The following is a 26,426-nucleotide window of genomic DNA, read 5'->3' as shown; positions in this document are numbered from 1 at the left end:
GTTGAAAGGAAGGTAAATGACAGAACCTTTTAAGAGGAAAATTTTCAAAATTAAAAATATAAACACTTTTTGGCCCAGCAATTCTAATTCTAGGAATTGTTGATAATAATATGCTCCAAAACCAACCAACCAAGATAAATGCATACTAATGTTCATGATCAGTTATTCATAACAGTAAATAACTAAAAACAACTTTACATATTCATTCAGGGAGAATTATTTAAAGCCATTATGATATACCTTGTCAATGCACTCTTAGGCAGATGTTTAACAGAACATAGGAAGATTGGATTAAGTTAAGGGGAAAAAAAGCAAGGCTCCTATTTTTATATATTACCATTTGTGTGAATTTTTGAAAGTCCACATGTACACACATGTGTGTACACACAGATATTATTCTGGTGTTGTCATAAATATTTTTCTGGTAGACAACGTGAGAAACTTAACAATGGCTATCTCGGAGGAAGACAATATGGCGGAGGAGCAGGTGGAGGGGGAGTACTCCTCTCTCCACGCATGCGTCAGGAATACCTCTTCAGATGCAGATCCACGCATGCGTCAGGAATACCGCTTCAGATGCAGATCCACGCATGCGTCAGGAATACCTTTTCAGATGCAGAGGATCTCACAAAGCACCCGCTGAGAGTGGGCAGGAGTCCCTGACCGCCCAAAAGGAATATACAGATCCACACAGAACTCGGTCTTCCCTGTGGATGTGGAAGCATGAGATGACGTGGGACTTGCTCAGTAACACATTTCCCCTATGTTGGGTAATCCTTTGACCCTTGAGAGAAGCGGCAGGTAAATGCTCTTAAGATCCTTCTGTCTTGAAGGCCAGTCCCGAGATATAAATGTGTCTGTAACCTCTTGCTGCGTCAAGTGTACGAAAAAGTCAAGCAATCAGTGACGCTTGATACCAAGCAAAAGTCAGCTTGATAATTGACGCTTCCTCCGTTGCTGCCTCGGAGAAGGCAACGGCACCCCACTCCAGTACTCTTACCTGGAAAATCCCATGGACGGAGGAGCCTGGTAGGCTGCAGTCCATGGGGTTGCTGAGTCAGACATGACTGAGCGACTTCCCTTTCACTTTTCACTTTCATGCATTGGAGAAGGAAATGGCAACCCACTCCAGTGTTCTTGCCTGGAGAATCCCAGGGACGGGGGAGCCTGGGGGGCTGCCCTCTATGGGGTCGCACAGAGTCGGACACGACTGACGCAACTTAGCAGCAGCAGCCGTTGCTGCCTCACTCGCATTTTCCCTCACTCCTGCTTCTCCTCGGTTATGTTTCCTGATATAATGGTAGCACACAGCCTTTGCTTTCTGGGGGTTAAAGATAAGAGGGTTTGCAGCTATGAAACCTTGACCTACTATATTCATCTTCCCAACACCAGAGGAATTTGTTGAAGGATGAAGCCAACATAGGTGGGTGAGGATATACTAATCACAAAGAAAAGGAGCTGGGCTCACTGGGTTATGTCAATGCTTGGCAATTCCAGACTCCAGTTTCATGAAACAATATAATTTCTTACTGTCTCAGTCAAGTAAGTAATTGTATATGCTGTTAATTTCAACTGAAAGGATACTACCTATATCTTGTTTAATATTTCAATCATTATTTGCGATTTCTTCCATTAGTTTTAATTCCATTTAATTCCACAATGGGAAATAATTGTGAGATTAAACAAATATCTACCTTTTTTTCTTGGCTTCAAAAAAAAAAAAAAAAAAAAGCAACGTCTTTCCGTAAGAGGCCAGGGAAGGATACTTTCAATAATGGTTTTATTTTGTGTGTGACAGTAATATATATTTAAGAATATAATTCTTACAGAGCATTTATTTAAGAAGTCTTTACACTATGGGTGTATCTTTAATAATTTCTAGGGATCAACCACCCTTCTTGAAAAGACTCCCTTGACGTGTTTAACAATTGGTGTGGCAAACAACTCAATTAAGATAAAGTGTTCTTAGATATACACATGCCCTTTAGTTCTTAATGTAGTTTATTATTAAGAGACTGAAAGTCTTTTAAGTCATGAAATACAGGTTTCTTAATTTTTTTTCCAGTAAATATTATACTTGATGCAGTTGATATGTGAAAGATACAGTGTGTATATTCAGATGAGATCGTCTGAGAATGAGCCTGTGTGTGTGACCAGGGTCCTCTTCTTACCTTCCAGTTTTACGGGAGCCCTATACAGTCCGTGTGGAGGACCAGAAAACCATGAGAGGCAATGTCGCGGTCTTCAAGTGCATTATCCCCTCCTCGGTGGAGGCCTACATCGCCGTGGTCTCATGGGAGAAAGACACCGTGTCACTCATCTCAGGTAGGGCGTGGGCTTCCTCGGGCCAGGCGGGGCGCCAGGCTCTCCTGCGCACAGCTCCTTCTGGATAACGAATCGGGTCTCCATGTATTCGCGCACTGTAATGAAGAATGTGTGTGCTTCAAGTTGACGCTGTTTTAGATTAAACGTGGTATCAGTGTTTTCTTTCAGTTTGTATGGCTGGATTCATAGGCTCCAGTGAATTGGCTGATGGATAGAAACTTGTTCCTTGCATTATGTGTATAGTCATTGAGTGACTTTTGGTTTCCAAGTTACCAAGGAAACATTCTGGTTTTATTTCTGCTCCTGGGAATAGAAATAGAGGATTGTTGTTATCTGTGAGAAACCTCAGAACTGATATCCTTATATTCTCTGTAATCTGGAAAATGGAAATCCTGATTTTACGCTATTCTCAGCCTTTCAAGTGTCTTCAGAGTCATGTGATATCTCTGGCCTCTTAAAGATTTTATTTGGGATATGTAGTCAGTGGCTGAAATACATACAGATAGGTAGATAGATAGATATGTACATAAATAGCTTACTGGTTTACTTTTGGTATTTAGAAAAGATACCGTTGAAGTCTAACTTCGAAGACATTGTGGTTCTACTTTTCTCATGGTTTTCAAGCTGAGTTCTTGCTCCTTGCAACTTAATTGGAAAGCCATGCAGAACTTGGCTCAGTTTTCCTGTGTTGCACATCTTTGGATAATGCCTATTAGATGCTTTTGGAAAACCGCCGTGATAAGCATTGAATGTGACATAATGGGTTATAAATGATTGGTTTTCTTTACATGTCCTTGTGCACACGTGCGTGAGTGCATGCCCATGCACACATTCTAATGTCACTATTGAATACCACCAACTTTGTGTCAGTTTATAGAGATAGGAAACTAGAGCTAAACCCCCATGGTGAAAGAGCATTTGTGTTACTTGTTTTATTGATTTGCCAGATAGTATAGGTTACTATTACCACTAGGACCATTAAGAAATCATTAAACTAGTACAAACTCCAAATCAAAAATTTAATTTTTCATTTTTATCGTGTATTACAGTGAACTCTAGGGGATAATTGATGTTTTTGGCTTTCTTTAATATTATCTTATAGTGAATTTAAAGTCCCTCACACTTCACTGAACAATAAATTCCTTGCTAGTATGTTTATTAATCATAGTAATTTGTTAACTTACAGTATTGAAAAAAATACTGAGCTTAAGACTTAAATGTGATTGCAATAATCAGAATAGAGACTCACCTGTACTGTTTTATTTGCTAATTTTGATTGTTTAATGATCTTAACTGCTTTACTTTAGAGGTCATTTTAGTTTCTTGACCACAGATGGAGAAGCTTGATGACAAGTTAGTCTGGCTGAGCCCCAAATTGGAGTCAGGAACATTCAGATGTGCATGGCAAGGGTTTGTGGGTTCGAGGAAGGGGAGAAATTGGTGTGATGTGTGGAACCGCCCACACTCGAGGGCCTAAGCTCAGGGATCCCCTACCACCTTATAGCCACCATCAAATGTGCAACCTCAGCGTCTGCCCTAGAAGAGGAAGAGAGCCAGGGAGAGTGACAAGCTGCCTCTAAGCGCTTCTCCTTGGAGGTGACAGATGTCGCTTCTGTGACATTTATTTGATGAAGCAAGTCACACGGCCATGTCTGAATTTAATGGGGCATGTGGCTGAAAGGAGAGAACTGGAAATCTGGGTGAGAAATAGAAATACCTACCATGAGGTTATATATCTACATCTATGCTCAGTCACTAAGTTATGTCCAACTCTTTGTGACCCCATGGACTATAGCCCGCCAGGCTCTTCTGTCCATTGAATTTTCCAAGCAAGCATGCTACAATGGGTTGCCATTTCCTCCTCAAATCTGCATCTATATCTGTGTCTACATAAACATGTATATCTGTTCTTGTGTTTCCCAGATATCTTTAATTAATGGTACGCTTTCATTCATGTTTCACCTTTTTGTAATCTATGTGAAGAGACTTTTTTCTTCTGCCAACATGTGCCTAATGAAACTAAAATGAGAGAAGTTTTATATCTGGTTAGTGCAGGGGATGCTGACCTGCATGTAACTCCTAGTGCAGCGAGGTCAGGGGTGGCTCAGAGGGGGCTGGTGGAGCTGCCTTGAGACAGCTCAGAGCTGAGAGCAATCAGGAGAGAGTGAAGCAGCTGTGCAGGTGAGCCCTGTCCATCCACCATGGTGATGTTTGGGAGCCACTGCTCAGCCCCATAGGGCCAGAGTACCCCTAAGGGAAGCAGAGTAGCAAAGGTCTGCTGTTAACAGGTGAGCCTTGGGGCTCAAGGCTGGGTCTCTTGGGAAATCTTGGCTAATTTAAATGGGTATCTATTGTCCAGGCATTTCTTTGAAATGAAAAAGAAATTTAAGATGGGTATATTCCTATAAAAATAAACAAAATGGCTTCTATTGGCACAACATACTAATCTTGCCTTTCATCTTGGGTAAATAAGGCTGAAAGAATAAGGCTGGGTTACATCCTTTTAGGGGTGAGTATACCACCCAAGGTCTATCAGCATTTCCACGGGAGCGGCATGGTGTCATTGGCCATTTCTACCATGGTGTCACTCCTGGAGTGGGGCTTAGAAACCCACTCCAGTATTCTTGCCTGAAGAATCCCATAGATCGAGGAGCCTGGTGTGCTATGGTCCATGGGGTTGCAAAGAGTTGAACACAATGGAAGCGACTTAGCACGTGCACATGTACCATGGTGTCACTAGCTTCATGCACATGAGGTCATACACCAATTTCTTCTCAGGGGAGGTCAGAGTTGGCCCAAATGTGGACTCAGGGATCAAGTTGCACCTTTTTGTTGTGTGAGTTCATTATGTCACTGATGTTAAGAATGTAAATGAGTTCATTAATATTTTGATCAGTCTTTGAAAGGAATTCAGTTATAGGCTGAATGTTTGCATCCTGCCCCCCACTCCAAATCCACGTTGAAGTCCTCACCTGCTGAGATAGTGTTGGGAGGGGAGGCCTTTGGAAGGTGATTAGTGTTAGGTGAGGTCCTGAGGGATCGGGTCCCCCCCATGGTGGGATTAATGACCTTGTAAGAGGAGAATGGAACTCTTTTGCAACACGTGAACACAGGGTGTGAAGGTGGCTGTCTGCATCCCAGAAACCAAGAGGGCCCTCACCACCCCCCAACCATGCCAGCACTCTAACCTCCAACTTCCCGTGTCCAGAACTGTCAAGAGTAAATATCTTGTTTTTGACATTTTGTGTACTTTGTTATAGCAGCAGAGCTGAAACAGGTGGCAAGAAGGAATCTCAGTCTCCCTGGGGAGGAAGGGCGCCTTATATCCGATGCTACTTTATCCTCTGCTCTGTGGTCTACCTGGGCTCCTCACCTGAGCCACAGGACACCCCATGGTTGACCTTGACCCTCAGACTCTGGCGCAGTGAAAGATGAAAGTGAAAGTGTTAGTCACTCATTTGTGTCCGATCCTGTAGACTGTAACCCACCAGGTTCCTCTGTCCATAGGATTCTCCAGGCAAGAATACTGACTGCAGCCCGTTGCATTGCCCTTCTCCAGGAGATCTTCCTGACCCAGGGTTGGAACCTGGGTCTCCCGCATTGCAGGTAGATTCTTTACCATCTGAGCCACCAGAGAAGACCCCAAAAGCATGCACCCAACATGGGTCTCGAACCCAGGACCCTGATGAGAGGCTAACAATTGTGTGGAGAGAAAAAATCTCAGCCACATACCTGGCATGTAGTGTCCTCTTTTAATATGATGGTTCTTGTCTTACTGCCTGTCTGAAATAAGCCAGGAAAAGCAAGCGGGATGAGGTCTGAAGGCATTTTTAAAGCACCCTTATCACTTCTCATCCTCTAAGCAAAAATGAGAGCCTTTGACTATCAGATATGAATGTAGCCCAATAAAAATGTACTCTGAGGAGGGATGGGCTTCAGGGGGTATTGTTGATATGAAGATGGATATGTAGGACCCCGCTGGAGAAGGACAATATCCACAACTCTGTGTCCAGGTTTCACTCAATAGCCTGTTGTGAATTTCTTCCTGGCTATGGAGGCTGGCAGTCAGAGAGCCCAGCATTCTACATCTGTTTCCTCTGATAAAATTTTGAAAATCTCACTGGGGGTTTAGCCACATTAACATCAAAGACACAGCCCAAGGGTAACCGGATTTGGAAAATTGAAAGAGCAAACATGTTACTGTTCCCCCATTCCTGGAGAATCTGCCTCCCTCTTTCGCATTGGCCCGATATTTCCCATCTGAACACCTCTGTTAGTGATGGCTCAAGGAGAATTTCATCTCTGAGGATCAATGAGTTTAAGTCCAAGGATGATTATCTTCTTCCTGTATTTAGAGTAAAAGTGAACAATTTTCTGCCCACATTAAATATCAAAGGATGTCAGCCTAGCACTTCGCATGAAAAACGTGTGTTGTGGGTTTTGACTGCTGTCTTTGGGTCTGGTCATCACAGATAAGGCAGGGCTGTGCTTTAAGGAGCATCGCCCGCCCGAGTTTCCCCCCAACCCCCCCGCGGAGATGGCTTCGGCTTGTGGGAAGCTCAGGGGAGAGATTACTGTTCCGTGTGGCAGGTGAGAGCTGTGGCCCCTATATGGGCAACCATTACATGAACAGACACTTTTGAATCATTTTGCCTGAGGAGACATGGAAGGTTTCACAAAAGAAGTGATCGTTTAAGACAGTCTTTGCATTTTAGTATGCGGAAAATAATTATATTGTATATATGAGGCCTGAAGGTTGTCTTAAGAACACTTCAGCAAGCTTAAAACTAAAAGCAGGTTTTCATTTGGACTTTCTTTTAGGCTTCCCTCCTGGCTCAGCTGGTAAAGAATCTGCCTGCAGTGCAGGAGACCTGGGTTTGATCCCTGGGTTGGAAAGATCCCCTGGAGAAGGGAAAGGCTACCCACTCCAGTATTCTAGCCTGGAGAATTCCATGGACTGTTTAGTCCATGGAGTCACAAAGAGTTGGACACGACTGAGCAACTTTCACTTTCTTTTAGATGGAGAGAGGCACACAGCTGTTGGGGGCAGGAATAGTGATGCTGCAGTGGGTGTTGTGTTTGCCTGCTCTGTTCTGCTCCTGTCACACAGAGCTCTGCGAGCCTGTGGCCTCTCTTTCTAAGGTGCTTACATTTTTAATTTGACTTCTAGTCACTGGGCATTTTCAAGGCATTCTCTTAGATAGCTGCTTGTGTTGCCATGGCGATGAGACTCAGTTCTGCCCTCAAGGTGCTTATGAGCAAAAGGAATCAGATCAACATCAAAATGATATAAGGAGTAGACCTATAGTCATTTGAAAGCTTCGTCTTTGATTTTTAAGGTACCAGAGAGTTGCAGAATTAAGAAGCATTTGTTTAACACTCATTAAAAGTAAATTTACAGGGCCAAATGGAAACTGTAAGAGAAATATCTTCATATCTATCTATCCACTCATCCATCCAACTACCTATCTATTATCTATATTGATTTCAGCATATAGGAGCCTTATTTCAAACACTGGAAATTATTCTTAGCACAAGAAGTATGCAGCAAACTGGAATTGAAAGGGTGGCTGTTTTTGTTCAGTCACTAAGTTGTGTCTGACTCTGCGACTCCATGGACTACAGCTGCCAGACTTCCCTGTTCTTCACTATCTCCCAGAGTTTGCTCAGATTCGGGTCCATTGAGTGGGTGATGCTATCTAGCCATCTCATCCTCTGCCACTCCCTTCTCTTTTTACCTTCAATCTTTCCCAGCATCAAGGTCTTTTAGAATGAGTTGGTGCTTTGCATCAGGTGGCCAAAGTATTGGAGCTTCAGCTTCAGCATCAGTCCTTCCAGTGAATATTTAGGAATATTCAGAGAGTGGGGAGATGTAATATTTTCACTGCGCTGTATTTTGGGGATCAGGCTAACTGAAAAATATATTCCACGTGAAAGTTGACCAGAAGGGAAGGTCCTGTTCTCTTGCTTTTTAAAAGCCATTAATTGATTATAACTTTACCTTTTAAGTCAGTTGCTCACTAAATTAGTTTTTACATATTATTCTACTGCCACCTGGAAGTAATTAAAACCCAGGTTGTTTACAGATCTGGAGAAAGCTCACATAACGTGAGGCTGGAGGTCGTACTGATGACGGACACAAGCCTGGCTTTCTAAAAATGACCCAGTAATCAGACCCTAAAAGACTCAGAATAAACAGAGAGCCTTCTGATAGTCATCATGAAGAAGAAAAATTCCCACACTCAGAATTAGAAACTGTACTTTGTAGATCATATCCTGAAACAAATAAAAAATATGTTTCTGACTTCTGAACTACTGAGAGAGTGTGACTCATGGCGATAGGCATGTTAACATAATATTTAAACAAACAAAAAGAGAAACAAGAAAGTTTGGTACCAAATTTAGCCCATAGCGTCTGTGGAGTATGTGTGTGTGAGGGTGTGTGTGTGTGTGAGGGTGTGTGTGTGCGGGGGTGTGTGTGTGAGGATGTGGGTGTGTGTGAGGGTGTGTGTGTGAGGGGTGTGTGTGTGTGTAAGGATGTGTGTGAGTGTGTGTATGAGTGTGTGTGTGCGGATGTGTGTGTGTGTGAGGGTGTGTGTGTGTGAGGGTGTGTGTGTGAGGGATGTGTGTGAGTGTGTGTGTGAGTGTGTGTGTGTGAGGGTGTGTGTGTGAGGGGTGTGTGTGTGTGTGAGGGTGTGTGTGTGTGAGGGTGTATGTGAGGGTGTGTGTGTGTGAGGGTATGTGAGGGGGTTTGTGTGTGTGTGAGGGTGTGTGTGTGTGTGTGAGGGTATGTGAGGGTGTGTGTGTGTGTGTATGTGAGGGTGTGTGTCTATGTGTGAGGGGGTGTGTGTGTGTGTGAGGGTATGTGAGGGTGTGTGTGAGGGTGTGTGTGTGAGGGTATGTGAGGGTGTGTGTGTGTGTGAGGGGGTGTGTGTGTGTGTGAGGGTATGTGAGGGGGTGTGTGTGTGAGGATGTGTGTATATGTGTGAGGGTGTGTGTGTGTGTGTGAGGGGGTATGTGTGTGTGTAAGGGTGTGTGTATGTGTGAGGGTGTGTGTGTGAGGATGTGTGTGTGTGTGAGGGTGTGTGAGGATATGTGTGTGAGGGTGTGTGAGGATATGTGTGTGAGGGTGTGTGTGTGAGGGGTGTGTTTGTGTGAGGATGTGTGTGAGTGTGTGTGAGTGTGTGTGTGTGAGGGTGTATGTGTGAGCGGGGTATGTGTGTGTGTGAGGGTGTGTGAGGGTGTGTGTGTGTGAGGGTGTGAGAAGGTGTGTGTGAGGGTGTGTGTGTGTGAGGGTGTGTGAGGGTGTGTGTGTGTGAGGGTGTGTGTGTGAGGGTGTGTGTGTGTGAGGGTATGTGAGGGTGTGTGTGTGTATGTGAGGGTGTGTGTGTATGTGTGAGGGTGTGTGTGTGTGAGGATGTGTATGTGTGAGGGTGTGTATATGTGTGAGTGTGTGTGTGAGGGGTGTGTGTGTTTGTGTGAGGGTGTGTGAGGGTGTGTGTGTGAGGGTGTGTGTGTGTGAGGGTGTGTGTGAGGGTGTGTGTGTGTTTTGAGGATGTGTGAGGGTGTGAGGGTGTGTGAGGGTGTGTGTGTGAGGGTATGTGAGGGTGTGTGTGTATGTGTGTATGTGAGGGGGTGTGTGTGTGTGAGGGGGTGTGTGTGTATGTGAGGGTGTGGGTGTATGTGTGAGGGTGTGTGTGTGTGTGTATGTGAGGATGTGTGTATGTGTGAGGGTGTGTGTGTGTGTATGTATGTGTGTGTATAGGTGAGGGTGTGTGTTTGTGAGGGTGTGTGTGTGTGTGAGGATGTGTGTGTGTATGTGTGAGGGTGTGTATGTGTGTGTGTGTGTGTGTGAGGGGTGTGTGTGTTTGTATGAGGGTGTGTGTGTGAGGGTGTGTGTGTGTGTGAGGGTGTGTGTGTGTGTGAGGGTGTGTGTGTATGTGAGGATGTGTGAGGGTGTGTGTGTGTGAGGGTGTGTGTGTGTGTGTGTGTGTGAGGGTGTGTGTGTGAGGGTGTGTGTGAGGGTGTGTGTGTGTGTGTGTGTGTGTGTGTGTGTGTAAGATCTCTGGTCTGCTATGATGGCATGAGTCATTAGGTCAGCCAACAGTACCCCTTGCTTTCCTACTCCTTGTGTTACCAGGAGAATATGGCTTCCAATTACAACTCTGACACTGATTCTCTGGGCAACACTGGGCAACTGCCTCTTTCTCTTGCTGCAGCTTCCTCATGGGATAAAGGTTGGTTTCAGTGGTTCCCCTTACAATACAATAGCAGAATACTAAAATTGCAAATTAAATAATCTCCTTCTAAGCCAACTACTGTCCAAGTTATTTTTCTTCATCTTAGATTTAATCTCATAGAATTTTAATTTGATGTGTGTGTCAAGGGTTCAGTTATTTACTGGGAAGACTCCCAAGACCCTGCAGCCTGGCCTTCTGTTCTCACTGCTGAGGTTTTTCCCACCATGAAAAGGTCCAAAGCACAATCAGCATAGGGAAAAGGCACCCGGGGAGAAATCGGAAGGAAACCAGGTATGAGTTTCCTAGAGTTCATTCTCCCTGGAGTCATAGGGTATGCGCTTATTCCCCCAGCAAAGAGCAGTGATGGATATGAAATGCTGTCTATCAGGAAGCTCATTAAAGACTTGCTATCCACAGTTTTTACTGGGGGGGCTCGTCACATAGGCGTGTCCCTGGCATGTCCCCAGATTCCACACTCCTAGAAGGAAAGCAGGTGTTCAGCATAAGCAGTATTTTTACATTTTAGGCACAGTGAGCCACTCTTATCCACTGTGGGAGTAGTAACCCTTCTGGAATTCTCCAAGGGTAGCAGCCTCAGACCAACTGTGTTAACTCTTCTCTTACAAGGCAGCTTCTTCAATGGTGGTGCCTTGACATTTTCACTTGTTTTCTAATTCAACCATCACTTTTCAAATATGCCCAGTACCAAAGGTTGGAAAAACCACATGAATAAGACATACTTTGAGGACTTTATCACCTCCTACCCATATTTCACAGCCTATAGATAGATCTCACCCCAAATTCTTTAATATCTCCAAGCACATTGACCCAGTTTCTTTCCTGGCTCCACTTGAATGTCAATATAGTTTCATTTTATGCTCAGCTATTAGCGATCGCCTGCCTGTTCTCCTCTCTATCTGTTATTTTGGTTCTTTCTAGACTTCAGAAACAGATGGTAAACCTAGTCATTCAGATGTCATTTGGACCCAAGTGCATTTTCTGGTCTCTTGCTCATTTGTGAAGTTTCATTTCAGCAAAATTGAAGAGACTAACAGGATCATTCATGAAATATTATCAGGCAGTGATGACAATAAATAATATTGTTTTTATTATCACTATCATCAAGTTAAACCAGATGTCATTAATCGAAATTTGCTGGGCAATGTGCCATAGTATAAGAAAGTAGGATTCAAGATTTCCAAACATAGTTTTTGACTCAGAATAAGAAAAATAAAAGTGAGGTCACTTCAGTCGTGTCCAACTCTTTGCGACCCTATGGACTGTAGCCTGCCAGTCTCCTCCATCCATGGGATTTTCCAGGCAAGAATACTGAAGTGGGGTGCCATTTCCTTCTCCAGGGGATCTTCCCAACCCAGGGATTGAACCTGGTTCTCCTGCATTGCAGGCAGATTCTTTACTGTCTGAGCCACCAGGGAATTCCTTCAGAATAAGAGATCAGTGTGAAATCAAGACCGAGACCTGAGATAAACATGAATAATGCTGGACTCTTCATGCTGCGTCCTCTTATGTACTGGGCAAGTCCAAGTGGATGAAGGTCCCTCACTTGGTATGTTTGTGACAGGAGCTCCAAGCAGAGGCACCATGCTTGTCTGCCCTTTCTGGTTTAACTTCCGGGAAGATGGGGCAGGACAGTAAAACCTCCAGCATCCCAGACTTCTTCCCTTCTCAGCATCCCCATCAGCAGCAGAATCCCCCAGTCCAGAGAGTTGCATCATGGTCTTTTCCCTCCCCGAGCCTGCTGAGCCTGGCTAACCATTCACACCAATTAATTTTGACTACCCTTCACTGTCTCTCCAGATCTTTGGATATTTCTGTCATTCTTTTCCGTGTTGTTGAAAGGGGCTTCCGGGCTTTTCCTAGTTCTTAGGCTGCCCACTCCCAGCCCCTTGTAGATCTACTCTCTAATGTTCAAAAAATAATATCTTTTACTACATTGTGTCTGAAACCAGCTCTCTCCCGTGACCTCTCCTACCTCAAACATTGGATTCATTGTGGGTTTTTTTTTTTTCTGTTTGTTTCCAGTTTACTCCCGACCAGTGCTGTGGTCACGACCCCCCTGACTTTTCTAGGACCTGTTTCCATCTGTTTTCTCCACTGTGGCCTCTGCCATCACCTCTTCAGTGATTACTCTATGTCTTATGACACACGTGCTCAGCTCCCCCAATTTTTTTTTTCGTTTATTTTTTAAATTTTTATTTTTTTATTTTTAAAATTTTTATTTTTACTTTATTTTACTTTACAATACTGTATTGGTTTTGCCATATATTGACATGAATTTGCCACGGGTGTACATGAGTTCCCAATCCTGAACCCCCCTCCCACCTCCCACCCCATAGCATCTCTGGATCATCCCCGGGCACCAGCCCCAAGCATCCTGTATCCTGTATCGAACATAGACTGGCGATTCGTTTCTTACATGATAGTATACATGTTTCAGTGCCATTCTCCCAAATCATCCCACCCTCTCCCTCTCCCTCAGAGTCCAAAAGTCCATTCTATACATCTGCGTCTCTTTTGCTGTCTTGCATACAGGGTTATCATTACCATCTTTCTAAATTCCATGTGTATGTGTTAGTATACTGTATTGGTGTTTTTCTTTCTGGCTTACTTCACTCTGTATAATCGGCTCCAGTTTCATCCATCTCATTAGAACTGATTCAAATGTATTCTTTTTAATGGCCGAGTAATACTCCATTGTGTATATGTACCACAGCTTTCTTTTCCATTCATCTGCTGATGGACATCTAGGTTGTTTCCATGTCCTGGCTATTATAAACAGTGCTGCAATGAACATTGGGGTACATGTGTCTCTTTCAACTCTGGTTTCCTTGGTGTGTATGCCCAGCAGTGGGATTGCTCCTTTGCTAGCTTCCATATCATAATGAAGGATAGGGAAACCTGGTGTGCTACAGTCCACGGGGTCGCAAAGTGTTGGACACAACCTAGCCACTGAACAACAACAACAATGCTTTCATTTATTCATTTTTCCCTGGAAAATTTGCTAAAAGAATAGTCTATACTCATCATTATTCTTAATCTGTAGTGATTTGGTCTATGCCCCTTACGTTCTACTGAAGCTTACCTTGTCAAGGTTCCTCAAGGCTTCCTAATATGTGTCTCTTGGTGAGACATTCTCTCTGACATCCTCCTCCACTGGCCACCCCTCTACACAGCCATGAGGAACTTTCTCCTGTCTGTTTCTTCACTTTCTCTTTCCTTGAGTTCACATCTTTTCTTCCCTGCTCAGAAATGTGAATAGACCCCCAAACTCAGGCCTCACCACTTCCCTTTCTCAGTCTTCACTTTCTCCATTTTTCATTTCATCCCTTTGCCAGACGTCATCCATCGCTTCTGCAGATCCTGACTTTGGATCTGTCTTCTCTTCTGGGATTGATCAATTCCAATCTCTGCCTGCTCCCTTCCTGCCACTTCCAGCAGAATATAACTAACGTAGAACTAATCTTTCCCCCTAATCATGAGTGAATTTGCCTTTACATTACTCGTTTATTTTGATAAGAACTATTAGTTTCCAAACAGTCACTGCCTTGGTGGCTTAAAATAACAGGAGTTTGCTCTGTCACAGTTGAGGAATCCAGAAGTCCAAGGTCAAGGTGTCAGGAAGTCCGTGCTCTCTGAGACATCTAGGGGAGCGGTTGTTCCATGGGTCTCTCCCAGGTTTTGTGCTCCCTGCTGTCCTTGGTGTTCCTTAGCTGTGGACGCACACTCCACTCTCTGTCTCTGTCATCACTTGGCTTCCTATGTGTGTGACTCTGTGTCTCTTCTCTGTTTATAAGGACACCAGTTATGTTGAATTAAGGGCCCACCTACTCCAGTATGACTGCTTTTTGAAAAATTCCATCTGCAATGACTATTTCCAAATAAGGTTACATTCTGAGCTCCCAAGAAGGGTATGAATTTGGGGAGAACATTGTTCGACCCAAAACATTAACAAATCATTTTAATTTTTTTTGACTCTCTCTCTCCTATTCTACATCTTTCTATTTCCTGCTTGACCCATAATAGACAACTGATAAATACTCATTAAAGAGGATCCTTAAACACATTTTTTTTTAAAGGAAGGAAACAAAAATCAGAAAGTCTCAGGGTATGGCAAGAGGTGCCAGCACCCAGCAGTTCCTGGGCTGCCCCCAACCCCGCTCCAGCTGAGTCATAATGCCAGCTGGCAGCTGCCCACTTCCCCCCAGCTGCCTCTCCTTCAGCTTTGAGGAGCTCACACTCACAATCACGCTGGGCTGGGGGCCAGGATGGGACAGAATCAAGGTGGTCCTGGGCCAAGACACCAGGCCTCTAGGGAAACTGCTTGACTTGCATTTTCAGATCACGCTATGGACAGAATTGTGCCCTTCACACCCAAATGCAAAAGTTCTAATCCCCATGTGTCTGTATCTGGAAATGGGGTCTATAGATGGTAAAGTAAGGTTGGATGAGGTGGTGAGCGTTGAGCCCTTATCCCTTAGGACTGTGGCTGTGTAAGAGAAGAGACCTGGTGTGCACGGTGAGAAAGGAAAAGATCTCACCAGACCTTGATCTTGCTGGGATCCTCGTCTTGGATGTCCAGCCTCCAGAATTATGAGAAATAGACATGTGCTGGTTAAGCCACTGAGTCTGTGGTGTTGTGTTAGGGCAGCCCAATCTAACGCAGATAATAGACACATAAACTCAGTTTCTGAATTTAATTCTGCAATTCTTGAGCTCCAAGTGTTACTGTACTTCCCTACTCAACTTTTTGGGTTGTGTGGTACTGCATAGGGCTCTCCCCGTGGCTCAGTGGTAAAAAAAATCCACCTGCCAGGGCACGAGACACAAGAGACATGGGTTTGATTCCTGGGTGGGGAAGATTCCCTGTAATAGGAAATGGCAACCCACTTCAGTATTCTTGCCTGAGAATTTTGTGGACCGAGGAGCCTGGCAGCCTACAGTCTATGGGCTTGCAGTGAGTTGGACACGAGTGAGCATTCTTAGGATACTGTATCAGTTCAGTTCAGTTCAGCCGCTCAGTCGTGTCCGACTCTTTGCAACCCCATGAATCGCAGCACGCCAGACCTCCCTGTCCATCACCAACTCCCAGAGTTCACTCAGACTCGCGTCCATCGAGTCAGTGATGCCATCCAGCCATCTCATCCTCTACTGGTCACCGTGTTATACAGGATACTGTATAACATGTATATAATACCATATTACACATATGAAGCAATCTGATGATTCAGTGAGCACTCCTGTTTTCAATGACTGATACAATTTTCATGTGCAGTGGATTATTTGACATCTCAGAGTCCCGTGTTTCCCTTCTCTTAAAGAAATTGAGTCCTTTATTAATAGAAAAATGAAGAATACAATGCCCCCTTACCCATAGGGGATACAATCCAAGACCTCCAGTGGATGCCTGAAACTGTGGAGTGTACCAAGCCCTATGTATGCTGTATTTTTCCTATCCATAGCTACTTTTGATACAGTTTAACTGATAAATTGGCACAGTAAGAGAATATCTGAATTGTCAGTATCACTATTCTTGCTTTGGGGGCTTTATTAAGCAAAATAAAGTTTCTTAGAACCAAGAGGGTTCCTAAGTGACAGAGCAGTGTGTAGCTTGTTCCATGTGGGTACGCCGGACAAAGGGATGAGTCACATCCCATATGGGATGGAGCAGGTGGGGCGGAATTTCACCATGCTACTGACAACAGTGCACAGTTGAAAAGTTATGAATTGTTTATTTCTGAAATTTTCCACTTAATGTTTTTGGACTGCAGTTGATAGCAGGTAACTGAAACTTTGGAGAGCCAAACCATGGATAAGTGGGGTTGATTCTAAACCTCCCAAATGACTAGCAGTCTGAAAATTTACACGGAATACAATCTTTTTTCCATAAATACCCCAAGTTCCAAAGTCAGTTCCAAGGGAACTGTAGTTTCATTGGATGAACTTAGTAGTGAAACATCTACAACTAAGCTGTATTTGGACAATTGCATTGACTGTGCTGTGTCCATGTGTTGGGAAGTAGAAAGAATATTCACAAAATATTTCAGGCTGTTTAGTTTCTGGAATATTGTGAGGATGCCTAGTATTGCCCATTCAGAACTGGGCTGTATAAAGATGGTGGCGCAGTTGGTAAAGAATCTGCCTGCCATTGCAGGAGATGTAGGTTCTATCTCTGGGTCAGGAAGATCCCCTGGAGGAGGAAATGACAGTATTCTTGCCTGGGAAATCCCATGGACAGAGGAGCCTGGCGGGCTAGAGAGTCAGACAGGACTGAGCAACTGAGCATGTGCGTGCATGTGCGTGCACACACACACACACACCCTCACACACACATACCCTCACACACACACACACACACACACACACACACACAGATTGAAAATCTCAGCATGCATTGCTGTGCAGGAGGGCATAGCTGTGATGTTCTTTTCAGAGAAGCTGATAAGCATACACAGTAATTAAGGAAATATGAACTTCCTAACATCTCTCAATAGGGCCACATGCTCTTCCAGAGAAAGTTTCAGGCTTCTGTTCACCTTCCATTTTGCAGTCCGCATGAGGGCTTGAGTTTAAACTCAGAGAGACCAGGCTTTGAATCTCAGTTTCACAGCTGTGAGAGCTTCATTAATTAATTGCCTCTCTGTGGGATTGAACACAGTGTTTTTATAAAGACTGGAAATGCCAGGAAGGGTGTTCCATGAATTATACATTTTTAGCCAGTTCTCACTCTCTGGTTGTACACTTGGCTCTCTCATCAGAGGTTGCAAGGATGGAGTCTGAAGCCATCAGCCGCTTTCAGGTTCCAGATCCATCCTGGACCAAGCTGTGTGACCTTGGGTTTATCACACTGTCTTTCTATATCTCAACTTCCTCAATGATGACATGGGAACAACAATAAAATGTAACATTTCAATGATTTAATACATGTAATGTACTTAGAACAGTGGTTGACATAAAATTTGGCATTATTACTGTTGTCATTATTATCTCTTCTCTGTCTAAAGTGTTCCTGCTGCAGAAATTGGGTGGTCAGAACCCATGCCATAGTCCAAGGCAAATAAGACATTCCTTACGTGGAGCTTGTTAGGGATGGGAACAGAAGTAATTCTATTTAAGAACAGTTGTTAAAATACAAGGCATCCTGAAGAAAAAGAAAAGTGAAAATGTTAGCTGCTCTGTGAACTATAGCCCTCCAGGCTCCGCTCTCCATGGGGTTTCCCAGGCAGGAATACTGGAGTGGGGTGTCATTCCCTTCCCAACCCACGGATCAAATCCAGATATCCTGCATTGCAGGCAGATTCTTCACCATCTGAGCTACCAGGGAATCCTGAAGAAGTTGTGGGTAAATGATCTGAAATCTTCCAAATTCAAAGCATTAGAGTGCTACCGAGTAGTCACATTGGATTTTATCAAAATAAACAACTCTTTATTAAATGTTTTCTGAAACAAAAATTTGGTGACATAAAGTAAGCAACAAATTAGAATGTAATGATCCTATTTTTTGCCTTAACCATCAAAGATAAACCAGAATATATGCTTATAGGAAGGGTTTAGACTTAGATTAAAATATTTGGGTTATTAAATAGCTAACAGTGTAACTCAGGTTCTATCTGATGACTTCACCTCATAGGTCAGTATTCTCATCAGCCCCTTTTACAGGTGAAGAAACTGAGGCACAAGGATTTCTGTAATCTGTACAAGATCCTACCTTGCAATTCTCTTTCTCTAAAAGATAGAGGTTTTGTATTAAAAGAAACCTTCTTTCACTCCATAGTCCATAAATGCATAATAGTCAACACAAGTTGTCAACTGCCTGACACACAACTTTAGCAGCCTTAACTTGAGAGCAGGAACTTGTGTAAGCAAATAAAACATGTTCAGATATGGCATGATCCAAACCAGGCTTAGCTTTCTGGACATTTAATCTATTTAAAGCATTTTATTGCAGTTTGAGGACAATAAACCTAGTGTTCTTTGAAATAGTATTACACATCTAAAGAAAAATCAAAATAGATGAAATTGACTAGGATAAAAAACAATTTTCTTAATTTCAATTTTATTTAGAACTGGCCTGGGACTTCCTTGATGGTCCAGTGGTTAAGAACTGCACCTTCCAATATGGGGGTGTGGGTTTGATCCCTGGTGGGAGAGCTGAGATGCCACATGCCTCCTGGCCAAAAAAAAAAAAAAAAAAGCATAATAGCAGAAACAATATTGTAACAAATTCAATAAAGACTTTAAAATGGTCCACATCATAAAAAGGAAATCATTTGAGTCAGTTTTAATGAGGTGGATGAACCTAGAACCTATTATACAGAGAGAAGTAAGTCAGAAAGAGAAAGATAAACATCATATTCTAACACATATATATGGCATCTAGAAAAATAGTACTGAAGAATTTATTTACAGGGCAACAGTGGAGAAACAGACATAGAGAATACACTTATGGACATGGGGAGAGTGGAGGAGAGGGTGAGATGTATCATGGAAACTTACATTATCATATGTAAAGTAGATAGCCAATGGGAATATGCTGTATGGCTCAGGAAACTCAAACAGGGGCTCTGTATCAACCTAGAGGGGTGGGATGGGAGGGAGATGGGAAGCAGGTTCAAAAAGGAGGGGATATATGTATACCTATAGCTGATTCATGTTGAGGTTTGACAGAAAACAACAAAATTCTGTAAAGCAGTTATCCTTCAATAAAAAATAAATTAATTTAAATAAATAAATAAATAGGCTCTTCCCATTGACTTCCAGTGTGGTTTACAATGCCTGATACATGTTGTTGTTTAGTCTCTAAGTCATGTATGCCTCTTTGGGACCGAATGGACTGTAGCCTGCCAGGTTCCCCTGTCCATGGGATTTCCCAGGTAAGAATACTAGAGTGCGTAGCCATTTCCTTCTCCAGGGGATCTTCCTGACCCAGGGATCTAACATGCATCTCGTGCATCGGCCGAAACATTCTTTGCCACTGAGCCACCAGGGAAGCCTGCCTGTTAAACAGTAGGAGTTTAATAAATATTTGTTGAATGAGTATCAGATGAGCAACTTTTCCATCAAAATGGTGGCACTATTCCCTTTTGAATTATTCTTAATGCTTTATGGAGAGATCTTACTTTCCTATACATTATTTTCTTCTGCTGCTAAGAACAACCTTATATCAACCTCTTCACCCTAGGCAGAGTGTCTGGGCAGGCACATCACAGGTAACCCTGGAGTTCTCAGCTCACTTCCACACATAGATATCCAAGTTCCCAATATTTAGTAGTCTCAAAGCAAAAGCTGTCTCCTTTTATTTTCATGAAATAATTTTATTTTTGTAACAGCCTTACAATTTTATATTGCAATATCTCCTGAAGAAGGGCATGGCAACCCACTCCAGTATTCTTGCCTGGAAAATCCCATGGACAGCGGAGCCTGGCAGGCTATAGTCCATAGGGTTGCAAAGAGTTGGACATGACTGAAATGACTTCAGTTGTTTCTGTTAGCACACATCTGTTAAAATATAGCACAGTATAAGTCAATGAAAATCCTTATTTCAAGATATTTAGAGGCGTTTTATAGCATTTGTTGATGCACTGGGTCCACAGTCAAGACATTGTTCCTGAGACATCACCTTGTTTTTGTTCATCTGAAGTGGGCATACACCCTGGTGTGCACAGAGTGTCAGCTCTTTATGACTGTTGTGTGTGGGTGTGCATGGGTGTGCCTGTTTCAAATAGGTATCAGTGTGCTCCACGAATTTATGATGCTGCCCCCAAAACTGTAGAATTTCTGAGTGGAAGAGTTTCGGTATCTTTCTGACCTTGACAGTGGAGCCCTGGAAAGGTCACATGGTGAGCAGCAGGAACAGTGGTCCTTAGCCAGGGGGCCCCCTACATGAGCCAGGATGAGGATGTGAAAGCTGCCTGGACCATTCTTCCAGATCCATCACAGGATCAGGTTTCTCATCTGAAAATGGTATATTGGAAGAGGAAAGAGTCATCTGGGCAGCTAGTGGCAAAGAGGGCTCAAACCTGGGATTTTGGGTGGCTGTTTTGGCACAAGTGATTTTAAATTCCTTCATTGCTGTCATTTAAGCATTGCATAAGCATATGCATAAGATATTGCTTTTAAAGTTGCCATTAAAAAAATTATATGACCCATTTAAAAAGGGCACAGATGAGATAGAGGCACAAGGAAATAACTTGCTTAAAGTGAATAGATTTACCTTGTTGAAGAACAAGCAAAGACTAATGGGGCACTTTTAATTATTGATTTAAAAGAAATTCATTGAAAACTGTATAACTTGAATCATTTTGAAACAGACCTAAAATTCTGAGTTTCTAAGTTTTGTTTCAGTATCAGATATTTAAAATGCATTTTGCATTTTGATGCAAATAATATGTTGTATATCTGGGAATGTTTAGTGGTGGTTTCAGAAAAGAAAAACCATATATATATACATACACATATATGTATGTATATATGTATATGCATATATATATATTCTATTAAGGAATATACACATATATTCCTTAATGTAAATGTCCTTAGATCAATGTTTCTTGGCCTTTTTTTGGGTCAGGGATGTGCTGAGAAGATAATGAAGACTATAGAACAGTGGATCCACAGGAAAACACGTTAGCACCCAAACCTGCATTAATTCCAGGCCTTTCCCCTTCCTTTCAACCTCACCACCCGTTTGCACCCTCTCAACCCCATCCTCCTCCCCGTGACCTAGATTAACTAGGCATTCATACCACCTGCAATAGAGGTGTTAGGTAGCATCTTTTTCTGTCTCTCTGCTCACCCCTCTCTTTTTGAATTCAGTTTTATATGGAAAACTGCAGCCTTACTCTTTGTCTCATGTCTTATTTGTCCTTGCTCCTTCGGTCCCATCTGTTACATGTACATTTTTCCCCCTTCTGTGCCCTGTGCATTGTACCAGTAACTTTCACTGCAATTGTTCTTGTACCCGGAAAAGCAAGAGGTTTTTATAAGAAGCCTTCATCAAGTCATTTTCAAACTGCAGATGATATTAAGAGAGAAAGGCCATACTGAGCACCCCACTCCATAATTAGATGGTGAAATTTTTAGTTCTTGGCACTGTTATCTGTTCAAATTGAAACCCTATCATTGAAAAAGCCAAATGAACTTGAAACTGCAGAGGGCCATTTCCCAAAAGCGAAGGCAGCCAGACGCTAGCCCTCCGTGGGGAGCCAGAGCACACGCTGTCTACACGCACGTGACATGATTCCACAGCTCCCATCTCTGAGTTAAGTCATTTGCTGGAAGGGAAAATTATCCGAGGATTCAGGATCTTTAAAAAATGGTCTGTATGACAGGTTATTCCATGAATCACCAGATGCTGAAGAAAAGTATATTTCAGGCTTCCTTCCTCCCCGTGTGCTCAGTCGTGCTGACTCTTTGTGATGCCATGGGCTATAGCCCGCCACGTATCTCTGTCCATGGAATTCGCCAGGCAAGAATACTGGAGTGGGTTGCCATTTCCTCCTCCCTATGATAAGTTACTCCATGAACAACCAAATATTGAAGAAAAGCATATTTCAGGCTTGCGGGTAATTTTTAAATGATTCACAGAGTTCATTCAGGGCTCATAAACTGCGCATTATTTTCTGTGAATCTGTGTCCCGGTCATTCCCTCTTCTGTTGAATTCTACTGGATCTATTGTCATTAAATGAAAAGACATACGAATGTATGTTTCAATCACTTCCTCTTCTGCTGAATTCTAACCTTCCCATCTCTCATTGAGGGACATATAAGCATCCTGTTATGGTCAAGCAAGCCTTCAGTGATTCTGCGGTGAGCGGTTTCCATGGAACTCTGAGTCAGTTTTAGACGTGAGACATAGAACCTCTGGTTTCTTTGAGGTCTGATGTGCACTCTTCACTGGACTCCTTACATGATTTATTCATGTCTTGAACATGTGAATCCAGATTTATTTCCCCGAATTGCTTGCTCTTGTTTACTGGGTTTGATTTGTTGGAAAAAAAAAAAAAAGATGAATACGTATACTTTGGCTTCTCTGCAAATCGTATAAATCTTTCACATTTTACAAAAGATAAATATATATGTGTTCCTCTCTTCCTTTATGAAAATTACCACATGTTTATGAATACCTTTGACTTTTATTGAAATTTTAAAAAGTTGTAGATAGTAAGTTCAGGCATCATTATTAATCTTCTATGCAAGATAGCACAAGAGACACGAATGTATAGAACAGTCTTTTGGACTCTGTGGGAGAGGGCAAGGGTGGGATGATTTGGGAGAATGGCATTGAAACATGTATAATATCATATATGAAACGAATCACCAGTCCAGGTTCTATGCATGATACTGGATGCTTGGGGCTGGTGCACTGAGATGACCCAGAGGGATGGTACGGGGAGGGAGGAGGGAAGGGGGTTCAGGATGGGGAACACATGTATACCTGTGGTGGATTCATGTTGATGTATGGCAAAACCAATACAATATTGTAAAGTAATTAACCTCCAATTAAAATAAATAGATTTATATTAAAATCCCCCCCAAAAAATAAAAATAAAAAACCAAAGGAAACCATAGAGAAAAATCTTCTAAAGAAAAATAATGAAGCTGAAAAACTAATTTCATGTATTTAAAACCTACACTGATTGCACATTCATCACTAATCTCAAATCTTTTTATCTATTTTCTGTACATGGGGAAAAATATATCCAAAGTTGCTTTTGTTTTAGGATCTTTTAATAACATTAAGCTGGAATTCCCAGGTGGTTCAGTGGTCAAGAATCCACCTGCCAATGCAGGAGACACAGGAGATTTGATCCCTGGGTTTGATCCCTGGGTAAAGAAGATCACTTGGAGGAGGAAATGGCCACCCACTCCAGTATTCTTGCCTGGAGAACCCCATGGACAGAGGGGCTACAGTCCATGGGGCTGCAAACAGTCGGATATGACTTAGCAACTAAACATGACCACAAGCACACCACGAGGATTAAGCTACATTTTATTAATAGTGGCTATTGATTTATAGATCTTTTATGTATGCCCTTTGGAAATAGTTATCCAGGAGGAGAACAGGAAGGTCTATAGACATGGGGTTTAGGATATTTCTGTTTTGAATGGTCTACTACACTGAGATAGAATGAATGTCTGGTATTTTAAACCCCATGAGTAACAGCAGAAGTATTAAAGGTGATGAGATTCAGAGCCTACACAAAGCTTCAGTAAAATTTTTTGTATATATCAGGTTATTACATAGGATCCCAAATCCAGTTTTGCAGAGAAATTTATTAATAACTACTCTATGAAACACGAATTTAAAGAATAATGGGAAAAAAGAGCAATTTAGAGTGGACTTTTCCCTTTAATTTAAATTTGGGGTATTTACCTTTAGTCTCAAGTCCTTTTTAAAAAGAATTAGGTGGGACAGAAACTATAAATTGGGGACAGTTATCTGAACTTAGTTGTGGAAGTGAAGTCGTTGAAGTTGAGGTCCTGTAAGAGGTACTGCATGCGCGTTGGACAGAAATGAAGGAAAACTAGAGGGAGAAAGGGAAAGCAAGTCGGCCGCATGTGTGCACTTCATTCTCTGCACCCGTATTCGCTCTGACGACTGCATGATGTATTCAAAGATTTATTGATTTTCTTCTCTGCTCTAGCCTGCTGACCTGCTTTTGCTGACAGGTCTGTGTGCCCCAAACCAATCTGACAGTCGTGAGTATAAGTCCCCATGGTCTGCAGCAAATATTTCACATCTAGTCTTTATCAACAAGAAGTGAACACAAGAAGAGAGCCATTGGCACACCTTCCTTTAATGTGCCGTGAAAGGAATTCAGAGATGCCAACCTGGAACAGATGTGAATTTGTGTGTGTGTGTGTGTGTGTGTGTGTGTGTATTTATGTATGTATAAATGTTAGAGTGGAAGTTGTGGCTGTTTTTACTCTTAGTACCAGACGTTAAGTGATACTTAGTTCTGTAAAAATGCCCTATGAGATCTATGATTTGCTTCAGGTTAATTCAGTGATCTCCTAAAAGAGATCAGTCCTGGGTGTTCCTTGGAGGGACTGATGCTGAAGCTGAAACTCCAATACTTTGGCCACCTCATGCGAAGAGTTGACTCATTGGAAATGACTCTGATGCTGGGAGGGATTGGGGACAGGAGAAAAAGGGAACGACAGAGGATGAGATGGCTGGATGGCATTACCAACTCGATGGACATGAGTTTGGGTAGACTCCAGGAGTTGGTGATGGACAGGGAGGCCTGGCATGCTGCAATTCATGGGGTCGCAAAAAGTCGCACAGTTCAGTCGACTGAGCGACTGAACTGAACTGAACTGAATTGAATTCAGTGCGTGGGGATGGGGTTCAGCAGGACTTGACCACTGTTGACATAGATGATGGATACAGGAGGTTCCTTATTCTTATTTTTGTATTTTGTGTATGTTTAAAATATTCTATAAGGAAACATTGAAGAATACACACCTGCATAACACACCATGATCATTTTTTATTTGAACCTTCAGAGCACATGGTTCAACACGAGCAATTGGCACATCAAGCCAGGAGTAGGCAGATTATGAATGTCATACATTAAAAATTAATGCTATATTAAGTGAAGTGTTGCTTTCCTGCTGGTTATGAGCTCAGAAATTTGGTACAAGACTAGAGCCATAAAAATGTCCTTTAAATCAGTGCTGCTTCTCCAAGTTGAGGGTATTCCCTCTCAGTTAATAAAATGGAATATTTTTAACCAGCATTTTTTCAAGCTGAGTCCATGGGAGGGGCTAAGAGAATAGGGAAAAGGTCATGTTGGTTCTGGGTTCAGAATTTTTAGAAAGTAATGTGTTAAACAGTAGCAACACAGTTCTTTACTTTGGAACCAGTGCAATACAATGAATGGATGCTCAGTTGTGTCTGACTCTTTGCGAGTCTGTGGACTGTAGCCCGCCAGGCTTCTCTGTCCATGGGATTTCCCAGGCAAGAACACTGAAGTGGGTTGCCATTTCCTCCTCGAGGGAAGCTTCCCTACTCAGGGATTAAAGCCACATCTCTTGTGTGTCCTGCGCTGCACGTGGATTCTTTACCATTGAACCACCTGGGATGCCCATTTTGGAACCATGTACCATAAATTCTAAGAGATCATGTCAATTGTTATTTTTATTAACTTTTTAATTTTCTTAGATAGCCCATGATACTCCTTTGGATACAACTAGGGAAACAATGCTTTAGAATTTTAGGCAACTAAGTTCAGTTCAGTCGCTCAGTTGTGTCCAACTCTTTTCGACCCCATGGACTACAGCACGCCAGGCTTCTCTGTCCATCACCAACTCCCTGAGCTTGCTCAAACTCATGTCCATTGAGTCCGTGATGCCATCTAATCATCTCATCCTCTGTCAACCCCTTCTTCTCCTGCCTTCAATCTTTCCCAGCATCAGAGTCTTTTCCAGTGATTCAGTTCTTTGCATCAGGTAGCCAAAGTATTGGAGCTTCAGCTTCAGCTTCAGCATCAGTCCTTCCAATCAATATTCAGGACTAATTTCCTTTAGTATTGACTGGTTTGATCTCCTTGCAGTCCATGGGACTCTCAAGAGTTTTCTCCAACACCACAGTTCAAAAGTATCAATTCTTTGGTGGTGCTCAGCTTTCTTTGTGGTCTGCGTCTCACATACATACATGACCACTGGAAAAAACATAGCTTTGACTAGATGGACCTTTGTTGGGAAAGTAATCTCTGCTTTTTAATATGCTGTCTAGATTTGTCATAGCTTTTCTTCCAAGGAGCAAGTGTTTTTCAATTTCATGGCTGCAGTCACCATCTGCAGTGATTTTGGAGCTCAGAAAATAAAGTCTGTCA

At 42.7% G+C, this 26,426-nt stretch overlaps 1 protein-coding gene across 1 annotated transcript in view; it reads left to right on the top strand.

The window, feature by feature from the left end:
• DSCAM (DS cell adhesion molecule) overlaps nucleotides 1-26,426 on the top strand; it is a 684,538-nt gene that overhangs the window by 19,540 nt on the left and 638,572 nt on the right. The window contains exon 3 of the mRNA XM_068969386.1: nucleotides 2,179-2,325. Within this exon, the coding sequence (XP_068825487.1) occupies nucleotides 2,179-2,325 (147 nt within the window). The remainder of the gene's footprint in view (nucleotides 1-2,178; nucleotides 2,326-26,426) is intronic.

Source organism: Capricornis sumatraensis, chromosome 1 (genome assembly GCF_032405125.1).
Source record: "Capricornis sumatraensis isolate serow.1 chromosome 1, serow.2, whole genome shotgun sequence".
Taxonomy (NCBI): domain Eukaryota; kingdom Metazoa; phylum Chordata; class Mammalia; order Artiodactyla; family Bovidae; genus Capricornis; species Capricornis sumatraensis.
Note: the sequence above shows the minus strand (reverse complement) of the source record. Positions and strands in the feature narration are given on the sequence as shown.